This window comes from Athene cunicularia (genome assembly GCF_003259725.1).
Source record: "Athene cunicularia isolate RWA chromosome 26 unlocalized genomic scaffold, athCun1 chr26_part1, whole genome shotgun sequence".
NCBI classification, from domain to species: domain Eukaryota; kingdom Metazoa; phylum Chordata; class Aves; order Strigiformes; family Strigidae; genus Athene; species Athene cunicularia.
The window spans coordinates 866,265-878,018 of NW_020799136.1; the positions used below are offsets into that span (position 1 = coordinate 866,265).

General features: G+C 44.2%; 1 protein-coding gene across 1 annotated transcript in view; it reads right to left on the reverse strand.

Moving 5' to 3' along the window:
* DSTYK (dual serine/threonine and tyrosine protein kinase) overlaps positions 1-5,947 on the reverse strand; it is a 21,739-nt gene extending 15,792 nt beyond the window's left edge. Inside the window, exons 1-2 of the mRNA XM_026864100.1 lie at positions 5,944-5,947; positions 4,477-4,862 (exon numbers count right to left, since the gene is read on the reverse strand). Of these exons, the coding sequence (XP_026719901.1) occupies positions 4,477-4,862; positions 5,944-5,947 (390 nt within the window). The remainder of the gene's footprint in view (positions 1-4,476; positions 4,863-5,943) is intronic.
* Positions 5,948-11,754: the final 5,807 nt, after the last annotated feature.

The following is an 11,754-nucleotide window of genomic DNA, read 5'->3' on the forward strand; positions in this document are numbered from 1 at the left end:
CAAAGCCCCGTCCAACCTGGCCTTGAACCCTGCCAGGGAGGGGGCAGCCACAGCTTCTCTGGGCAACCTGTGCCAGGGTCTCACCACTCTCACAGGGAAGAATTTAGATCTCATCTAAATCTCCCCTCATTCAGTTTAAAACTGTTCCCCCTCATCCTACCCCTACATCCCCTGATGACGAGTCCCTCCCCCCTTTCCCGCAGCCCCTTTCATCCCTGGGGGGCTGCTCTAAGGTCTCCCCAGAGCCTTCTCTCCTCCATCTGAACCCCCCCAACTCTCTCAGCCTGATCTCACAGGGGGTGCTCCAGCCCCCCCAGCATCTCCGTGGCCTCCTCTGGCCCTGCTCGAGCAGGTCCGTGTCCTTCTGCTGTTGGTGCCCCCAGAGCTGGACCCAGCCCTGCAGGGGGGAGTCTCAGAAGAGCAGAGCAGAGGGGGAGAACCTCCCCCTCGCCCTGCTGCCCACCCTGCTCTGGGTGCAACCCAGCACACGGGTGGTTTTTTGTCTGCCAACACACATTGCTGGCTCATAGTTTTCTGCCCACCAACACCCCCAAGTCCTCCTCCTTGGGGCTGCTCTCCATCCACTCCTCACCCAGCCTGTGTCTGTGCTTGGGATTGCCCCAACCCATGGGCAGGACCTTTCCCTTGGCCTTGTTGAACTCCATAAGGTTTGTACATCCCACCTCTCCAGCCTGTCCAGGTCCCTCTGGATGGATCCCTTCCCTCCAGCGCATCCTCCACACCAACACAGCTCGGTGGCGTTGGTGAACACGCTGAGGGTGCCTCAGTCCCACTGTTCACATCACCAACAAACATGTCAAACAGCACTGGCCCCACTTTTGTTTTCCCTTTGCTAGAAGGGCCAGCCCAAGACAGCCTGCGAGGTGTACACGCTCAGTCTGAGAAGCAACATTCTTTTTCTGACCGTGAACTCTTCCCCTGTAAAACATGTATCACTAAGCGAACAAAACTAAAAATAGAGAACAGGTTTCACATGGGTGGAAGAATAATTTCATGGTGCTGGCACTTTCAGTATCTTCTACCCTCAGTTATGCCAGCGTGAAGGGGCAGATGAAGACGACTTCAGATATTTGATGCTGGTATGTGACAGGAGCACCTCAGCGTACCCCAAAGTAAACCATGTGGAAGGAAGAGTGCCTCAGCCAGTGTGAAAGCTTTTCAGTCTTCTGTATTAATGTCACAACCAAACACATTAAATATTCTCTCAAGGAGGAGATCAGGGCACGCTCTTCCAAGTTTTAAGCAGGACATACATGAAAACAACCACCCAATATGTACTTAACCACATTCTTTGCTACTTATAACAACTACTAATTCATATGACCTGAATCACTGCTACAGTACCTGAAGAAACGTAACAATAAACCCAAACTAATTCAGTTCTGTTCATAGAACCATTTTGTATTTCTTCATTTTCCAGCTTTGTCAGAGCAGCTGAAAATTTTTCTCTCCCTACAAGTCCTGGTTTAACCTTTTCAGCCTGAGACTCAAAGTCTCACGAAGCACAAAGGCATGAAAAAGGAAGCTTTCAGCCCTGCTACCCTCCTCCCATTCAGCTGTACCATCCAGAGGAAACCAAATACTTCAGAGAAGTTCATTTCAGCTTCCAGGCACAACTGATAAGATTTAGGGAAAGAGCCAACTGTTTACTCCCACTATAAATCCAATAATCCGTGTGGCCAGATGGATTATTCCCCATGACCTAAATGCATTCCTGTGCACAGCGATCCCCAAGGAATAGAGCAGCTCTGCCAAGTTTTTCCTTCCCTGATATTTTACTTTTAAAAATAACTAAGTTCACATACCTATTAGCACAAGGTAGTGTTCTCACAGCAGCCGACCCATGCAAATGAAATTTTTGGCTCCCTCTTCCTCACCCCCTTTTCTGTGAAACAAGTTTTGATTAAAACAGCCTTCAGTAACACAGAAAAGCAAGCATGGTCCCACCCTGCATATCAGACTAAAGAAAAAACCTCAGGGTGCTCCACTGACAGTTCAGTATTGAAAAGTTGTATATTCTACCCTTGTATTGAATTTATCTCCAAGTAAAAAAGTAGTGTAGGTAATATTTGGATGCTGTTAACTTACAAATAACTCAGCCTTTCTTTACTGGAGGAATAGCTAATGAGTTTGGCTTTAATAAACAAGTATCTGCACCAAGAAGCATGATTCAGCATTAAGTGCCCACACAAAACAGCAGCATGTAATCTAGGTGCCCAAGTCAGCCGGTGCAATTAAGTCTCTTGCTAAGAGGTGCTTAGGCCTGAAAAGCTGCACAGCATTCCCCAGGTCCTGAAGTCACTGCCGCCTCCTTTGATGGCAGCCTACTGGCGGAGAAGTCTCTCTATGGGGAACAAATGTGATTTCAAACAGAACTCCGCAAAAGAAATTCTCACCTCCTACAACTGTTCAAATCCACAATAAGGACCCACAAATGTTTCTTCAAACACTAGTAAGGTGGTTGAATATCTAGAACGTAAGGTTATCATGAAACACAGTACTACTTGCAAGCACGCTGCTCTTGGGAGAAAAACAGACAAAAATACAGGGACTCTAGGTAACCAGTGCAGTAAAATTCAGATTGATTTCCCTTCTGCCCAAAAGGTGCTGAGCTCCTCCAAATTATTTGGTTCCTGAGCAAATCTAAATCCTTAAGATCTGTACTGAATATCATGTTATCAGGCATTTAGTTGTTTAGACTCCTAGTTTTGTTTCACAAGAAAAAAGCAGAAATTCCTTCATAGTTGTTCTGCAGACATGCAGTGTCCAGAAAAACTCATCCATTAATCGCTCCAGATATATATTCCACTAGTTAGAGAAGTAGTGTCCATGACTAACAGACAGTTAAAAAACTTTGTTTTCCTGGTGTATGCTGAGCAGAGCTGGAGAAGACACATTAGCTAGAAGGGTGGAAAAAACCACAGGTCTCTTGCCAGGTCAGACTCCTCTAATTTAACAGGAAGCTATGCCTAACCCAATTACCTGCTAAAATGCATTATGTTCTCCTATCAAGCTTTAAAAAAAAAATTATTCTTCCTTTAGCTCCTTGAATTCTGTAAGGAATCCTTTGAATCAATCTGAAGCTAGCTGTGATTTACCCTCCCTCTCCTTCTATTGGAAGAGCTTTTTAAATTACCCTTTTCAAATTAATCTGAGTAGCTGTTTTCATCTAAGTGTCCTAAATATAACCAAAGCCAGACAGAGAGATCTTTGTCACTCACATGAGAAATCTGAAAGAGGGTTGTAAACTGCAGTGTGTCTAAACTGGCCCATATAAAAATGTAACCAAGTAAAATAAATGTAAAGCTAAATACTCTTTTATGCACAGCAAGGCAGGATTCTACAAGCAGAAGATCCAGAACAGGCATTTACTTTTCAGCACTAGCAGCTGATGTGGCACGCTCTGGGCAAGGAGTGGATGCCTCGCATACAGCAGATACAAACATGGCACCTCTGGTCTTCCAGTGGCTACTGGAAGTCATAAACACTGGCCAACACAGCATTGACTCGATCTCATTAGGAGAGTCTTAAATTCAGTTACAGACTGGCTTTATAAAATGTATTTCAAACTGATGAAGATAGACCGGGTCTTCATTTTCTGCCTATTTAGTCATGACTTGATTCATATGTCCAGAAAAAAAAGAATTACCTTGCTATTTTATTGTTCAGCTATGAAGCGCATTCTCTCACTCATGTAACAGATCATAGTCTTTGCACTTAAGTAATTCAAGAATTGATTATCTATTCCAGATATTCCACTGACAAACAGTGCTCCAGAAGAATTATACTGCAATAAAGGCTCGATGCAAGATATGAAATGCAATGAATACTTATGGAAGCTATAAAAAGCTATGAAATACAACCCTCACCTTTAATGATATTTGCTAAACACCAAACTGCAACACTCGCAGGACAGGAACACATTTTATGGACAGTAAAGTCACAAAGCAAGATACTAACAACGTCAGAAACAGCACTGAGAACAGACTCCCGCCTTCTTGTTCTTAACACCTCCAATTTTCATTGACACCACAGAAATGTAAAACACCACCCTCTCAAAGTCAAGTCGTTTTATCAGATGTTGGAATTAAGAAGGGTTTTTTTCTGACAAGCTCTTCAGAACGGAGATAAAAACTACGTCTCCTTGCATGACAGTTTTGAGCTACTATCAGACAGCAAAGCTAACTCTGAGTGACCTTGAAACTGGAGTAAAATTTTAGAAGACACTAAGTAAACTTGGCTTCTGAGATGGATGGAAACACTACAAAGATAATGCCAAGAGTCAACCTAACAAAAGCACACATGCGTAGACAGTGATGTCCAATTAGAAACCTAACACCAGATTTCCAGCTTCTTCAATAAAAAAAAATCCTATGCTTGAGTTTACAACATCAGGTTTATTAGGGACTAGTACTACATCTTAAATTTGCTATGACAATGGAGGATGGTAGTTACCTTCAGCAGCGAGTAGGGCAGCATGACCTCCAGCTCTGCTATCCGATGAGCAGGATCTTCACTGTCCCCATGAATTTCTAAGTCCTCCTCTGGTATCGTGTCCCAGTGCCCTCGGTGGGCTGCCATCATATGGACCAGTTCGTACTGCTCAGGCAGCGCCAGGCTAATCCGTGTTTGTGTTCCATGTGTGAATCGGATCCGTCGCCTCTTACAGTTCTCCTCATTGCTGATTTTGGTGGTAGGGAGCAGCTTCTCACCCAGCAGTATGTTGAGTAACTGGCATTTGGCATTACAGTTCTGGCCAAGAATCAGAAGGCAAGGGTGCCAGCTCACAGTCCGCTGGAGATGCTCTTCCTCATGGAGAGGGAAGGAAATGAAATTCTGCCCTAAAATTGAGGACAAACTGCATTAGAACAGGTTGGCTGAACAATCAGTCTCCTATCTCTAAGCCAGCTGAACACAAAAGTTCAGACATTGCTGCCCCACAGCCTGCCAAAAAGCCCACATAGCACCAAGAATTCGCTTATGTATCTGGAAACTGAGTGTCAGCAATTCAGCATTTCTACTGCACCAACACAGAGGTCCACAGTAGGTTGATTCTCAAAGCCATTAAGACAATTTTTACTGTTCTCCCCCACCTCTTTCACTCTTAAATGTTTACACAGAGTGCTCTCCAGCAGGTTAGTGGAAGACTAATGGTAGGCTCTAAAAGTCAAAGAGGAAGCAGTTGTCAAGGTTGAAACAACCGAAGGGCTAATTTTGTCTTGGGTTGGCACAGTGTTCCACCTTGCTCCAGGGCTCAGGGAGGCCCAAGGGGTTGCTAAGGCTAACTCCTCCCAAGCTTTGATGTCTTGGCTGTACAGAACATTCCTGTCACATATCAGAAATAAATTCAATCAACTATGAATTGGTGACAGTTCCACCCACACGCTGGAAAAATGTCGAATACTTTGCATCTACCAAATCCCTAGAGTACTACTGCACAAGTTTGTTGACTGGTCTAGAATCATTGACATTAAAGCAGAAAAACCTCCTTTCTAGCCTCAAGGAAAGGCATTCTTGCAAAATTGCTTTTCTACATGAAGCAGATGACGAGACAAAGTTTGCTGAGACACGGTGGCAGAACTAATAGACTGTCAGCAATTCCCTATGGTGGAAATACAGTCGCAGCATCTAAAGAAACTGTCATGCTTCCACCAGCCTGGGTAGAGATGAGCCTAAGGGAAGACACTTTGCTAGCAGCCAGAAGGTTCCTAGTGCAGTTTAAAACACACTAAGAAACGGCTTCACTCCTTTGACTGCGTTAACAGTATGCATCTTTCCTAACCCATATAGCTGACTTAAATAGGCACAGTTTGCTAGACACTCTCATTAATTTTAAGAACAGCATTTAAGCTGCAAAAGGAAATTACTCAATATCTGTATCTCCTTCAGCGTAGCAGAACTCCCTGTAATCACTCACCTTACGCATCTTCCATCTGAAGCATCAGTTGTACCATCCCACTAACCAGGCCCTTTGAATTCTTAAGTCCATGATGCTGCAACTCCTTGCCTTACTACATTAATTTCATCTCAGTACTGAATTTAGCTTCTGTACTCTTTTACAAGTCCTAAATACGGCTTTTCCCACACTTGGTCATCTAAGCTGAAGTCTAAGAAGCTTTGCGTTACCTTATGCGTAGCAACAGAATAATTCTGGTAGTACAAAAAAAATGGATACAAATTCCTCATCAGCTGCACTTGAGCACAATCCCCACGAGTACAAAACAGCCAGGGTTGCACCACAGCCAGAGAGTTAGCCCATGTTCCCAGATCTGAAGGCAGATGACCAACAAAACGGCAAATGGAGACACCAGTCCCCAAAAGAACTGCCACATCTGAAAGCTAAACCAGTACGATTGCCCCGATACCAGACAAACTGACAACAATGACAGTTTAAAGATAGACTCAAATACAATACAGCAGTGAAGCACCAGCAGGGATTTTGTGGGGGAAGGTCCTCTTTCACCAGGGCTATTAAAATTCTTTCAATGAGTCATGTTCTGGCATCCAAAATTGTTTCAGCATCTCAAGCCCCAAGAAAACAAGATACTCCCATATACCAAGATATTCCTCAACACTACTAACCAAATTAAAGATAACATACAACAGCTATTCTAGTCCTCACTCTGACAGCATTCCATTCCTCTATTTTAATTACAATCACTCAAATCGGGAGCAACACCACGTGTAGTTGCTTGCATCTTAGACCCAGTTTGAGGCTTCTTTAACATCTTGCCTAAGATTTACCTTTCCTTCAAATCTGCAGTCTGGAAATAGAACTGCTGGAGGAGTTTTCTCCATCAGAGGAGTCCTTCCATCCCACACAACACTAAGGGAAAACCCTCTCTGTGCCTCAGCAAGCCCTTCTCCTGCACCTCCGCCCCACACAGCCCTGGATACCGACACCCATAAACCAAAGTTTGGAAAAGGTTAAGGGAGACATCGCTTCTTGAAGCATGACTCTTTGTAACTGTTTCTTAAACAAGCCTTTCAAGATCCACAGCCATAGCAGAGTGGCTACATCAAGTGACTGAAGGGCAGAATCTGGCTAGCAGCTCACAGAAGATAAAAATCAGCAAAGCCCCACAAATAGCACATTTAAGCCTTCATCTACAAGATAAAGAATTTCTTTGATCTGGTTACATCTATTGAAACTTCCACTGGAACTCAGGCTCGCTCTTCAGCTCCCAAGCATGAAACAAGCAATTCAGAAGGCATTGTACAGGCTGTGAATCCTTCTCTGCACAGGCTTTGGGAAAGAAAAGAAACAGCAGATTGCACCCTCTCCTCATTCTGGGCGGCCTCTCTATTTACAGGTACTTATGCCAGCACAAAATGATTGAAATACAGCAGCTTAGCTGAAATTATTGAAGCACGGGGACGGATATATAAATATTACGTCTTTAAAACACCTTCCATCTTTTCATGCACGCAACCTCCCTGTGATCAGCATTTATTCAACAAGTTTACTACAAGCAGTATCACCAACGAGGCCGTTACATTTCACATTATGTCACGCTGCAATATTCCACGTACGTGAAGTACAAACCTGGAACATCACAAGCAAGATTCAGCCATATCACAACTGACCCAGCGCACAATCAAAGCACCCAAGTGACGGCAGTGGGTTCCACCCTGCACGTACCTACTGCTGGATGTCTTCATGACCTCAAGGTCTCAAACCTGAAGCAAGTTACACAGCGATGGAGCTACTGCTTGTATTCTGCACTGCAGAAAGTATATTACTACTTCTGCACGTCAAAGTCAAGGGTAAAAACACTCACACAGCACTTAATAGGTGATGTCACCAATCCGAACATGAAGAATTCAAGTTGGGAGGAATATGACCTCCTGTGGCACCTAACAAAAAGTCCGTTTAGAAGTTGGGTACTGAAGAGATGTAGCAATACTCCCATATCTATGTGAGCAGGTCCTGTTTGTGATGGGACTTTTGCCAAAGATTTTAGCTGGTGCTACATACTGTGTCCAAATACCGTAACATTTGGAGACATGTGATAAACACTTAAAAAAAAAAAAATGGCTGCAGGGGGAGTCCATAAGCGCGTGCATCCTGTTAAGCTCCTTTTGATGAAAGGAGGCCTGTCCAAGAACAAGGACATCTCTCACCAAGACTCATCTCAAAATTCAGTTGAGCACTCAGCAGAAGAACCTTAGGTTGAATTTATGGAATCTGTAGAAGCCCTGAATGTTACTCATCCCCTTTTCAAGGAAAGCCAACTGCACTGCTGGTCTTACGTGTCTTTCTATTCGATTTTCAAATAATACATGTGGACAACAGCACCTAAATAAGGCCAGACCCTCATACTTTTTAGGACAAATATTGGTACCTTTTATAGAAACCTTTACATTTCTGTGGTGCTGGCGATGACTTGCAACATGCTTGGACCACGACAAGACTTATGATTGACACACTCAGTTATATAAATCAAGTTTTAGTTCCATCCCACCACACATCTATCAGCACGGTGGCGTTAATTCCAGGAGAAACACGTGACTAAATCAACATACCAGCATAAGCAGTTCCTACAGGAGCAGCTGTTACAACGCTCCCATGGTCTGCAGAACCAAGCTTTACCTTCTGCTTAACTTGAAGCTTGTTAGCAAGTGCCTCCTCCCATCTGTTTGAGGAGTTATTTCACAACTACCCTCCCCACCACCTCTCCACACATTATTTAGTCTTAAACCCCATCTTCTCAGGTTGACATACCTAGCAGCACAATAGGAGGCCTAACCTTTTGAGGATCACAGCAATATAGGCAGTGCAGTCACATTTTAACCCGGATATATCCCCTCAGTCAATATAGCATCAGGATGAAAACTCTTCTAAACCCTCTGGTCAATATATTCACCCCCTACAAAATACATTTATGTATGGAGTCATTAGGCTACCAAGCCCAGGGCTTTCCCCCAGCACACACTCATTAAGATTAACACCTCAGCTGCTGATTAAAACTCTGGAGATGATGTAGGTATCTGTACAAGCGGTACAGCTCAGTTCACAGAAATTTCTGAAACAGGACAAAAGAAATGTCAAAAAACCTCAGGCTCCTAGGTCAAAGAATTCAAATTATTTCAAGCACAGAATTAAGAAAACTACAATTAGAAGAAAGCAGGGATGCTGGGGGTTTTTTGTTAGTATCTCTGCATATTTTAGTAAAATCTGCTGCTGAGTCCCTAATTAAGATTTTGTTTTTACAGAAAGTCAGTACAACACACAGTAGTTAACGGCGCCAAGAATAAAAAGCTGTCAGACCTGTGCAGGCTAAAGCTCCAGGACCATCTTAGTACTTTAACAAATCATACTTAAAAGACTATTCATGACAAAGCAGGCCCAGAGAACAGACAATATTTTGTTGAATGCTTCAGAAACGCAGACAGTGCAAACAAGACTTTCTCCCTCCCCTCAAACAGTAGCTGGAAGGCAATTATTTTTTCCTTTGAATTTGTTTCACTTCTCTTACTATGAGGAGTATGTCCTGGTACTAAGGCCACATAGGGAATATCAGGTCAGTGACAATCCTTTATTGATGAATATTGCCTGTCATCCTCCTAAGCAGAGTAGGGTGGGATCAAAAAGCAAGTACACATTTGCTCCTTCAAGTACCCACCCTGACTGACCCAGCCTACCCATATGGGCAGCAGCTACTCCTCAGCTCAGCAGACACTTAGGTCTGGGTTTAGACACAGTAACCCAGGCTGTGCTTTAGGGTGCCTGAGTTGTGTTGATCCGAAGGGCAGTCACCTCTCTATGTTTCTACACTAGCTTCACATACATCTCAAAAGCAAACCCCTTCACATTTTTTTTTCCAAGACATCTAAATTTACTTTCAGGGTTTATTTTTCCACTTCAGCCACAGGCAGTGTCCTGCCCATTTGACAAGACGTTAGCATTCACGCCTCAGCACGCTGCAGAGCACTGCAAAAAGTCTGCAGAGCTGTTCAGTCAAAATCCTTCTCACTTTGACACCACCTGTAGGGGAGACTCTAGGAAAAAGTGGTTCTGAAGTCAGTAGAGATCTGTGCTCCTTAAACCCTCTGACACTTAAAATAATCTTTCTATATTAGAGAGGGGGAAAAAGTTTTATTACCAGCCACTAAGTTTCAGAGAGTACTGTAAATGTACAGTACAACTAAAATTGTACAGAAACACGCTCTGTCCAAAGGTGATTATTGAGGCACAAAGGTAATAAGTAATACCAAGGCTCTGGGTTTCGGGCAAAGGCTTGTGTCTTCCCACATCTTAAAAAATAATCATCATTGGGTTCACAGTTATTTTGCCGATGACTCATTTAAAAGAACTGCCAGCCTCTATTATTTTACCAAGTCCTGCTCTTCATCCTCTCCCTTCCTCTTCCAACACTCCCCTTAGGATTGCCACCATGACTTCCCACCTTCTAACACAGAGCAGTTTAGTGACTTGATCTGTGCCCCACCTGGAACACATCACCACTTCACGGGTTGGGAAACTACTGCTGGTTACTGATTTAAGTTTTAAGAACAGTAAATGTATACAACCTCCGCAGTGTGAAACCCTGAACCAAGACTACACTGTCATTACCAGCTGCATGAACAAGCTCTCAAGCAGTCAGCCTTTCCTTGGAGCCCTGATACTTTGGTAAGACATCCGGCAGTAAAGTCAAACAGGATCAAGGTAAGTATTTGGAAAGAAAAAAAAAAAAGGTTATAAGCAGACTGTATTGGAAACAACAGGCAGGATATTTGGTGAAATCTTTATCCTATGTATGGAATATTTAATGAATGATGCATCCACATCTACAAAGCCCTACAAGCAGGCTTTCAAAGATGCAATTGCCATTTGACTAGCAATGTTTTACAAGAGCAACCCCAGTGGACTGCTACCATTCAAACAGCATTAAAACCCACAGAAAACTAGTGAAAGCGACTAGTTCCTCTTCTTGGAAGTCACAAAAAGACGTAAACAAACAGAGATACCACATATTTACAAAACTATTCACTTCTATTGTGACAGTTTACATGGACACTACTTCTTTTACACAGACTGACGGAAGAGCTCAACACCACCTCAATTTTCAAATCAGAATTGTAAGTGTAAGACAAGCATGGGCAAGTATCTTGGACAAGTAGCCAACGGAGATGACTCATGAGCCATTTGGAAATGAATAAAGAAGATCTTTATAAATATCTAATGTCACGCTAAACACTTCTCACAAGACAGTCTTATGGAAAGACGAAGTTCTGCTCGTGGCAGAAGGGCTCCCACCAGCAACAGCATTTGTCAACAGCAAGAGACGAGGATAAAGCCGACGAATGACAGCCGGCACCATTCCCCCAGAGCTCCACGCACGCCACGAGGCACGCCACGCCGAGCCCACAGGCCACCCTCACCCAGGTCCCACATCCTCCTGACCCTGCGCTCCGAGGCCTCCCAGTGCAGGGTGGGGGTTTGGAAAATGGGCGGAGGAGCACATCTCCCTGACGCCCCCATCATCCACTCACTGCCTAGCCTGCCCACTTCACCCCACAAAGCCTCTCACACCCCGAAGGCACCCCAGCTGTCCCTATGCAACCTCCACCCCATCCACCCCCCCGTGACAGATCCCACAGCCCCCCTTCACCCGCTCCACCAGTTGCACCCTTCACATTCCTCAGCCCGCCCACCGCCTCCCATCTGCACCCCAACCCTCACACGCCCCCAGCCCACTCCTCGCTGCCCACAGCTCACCCCCAGAGGCC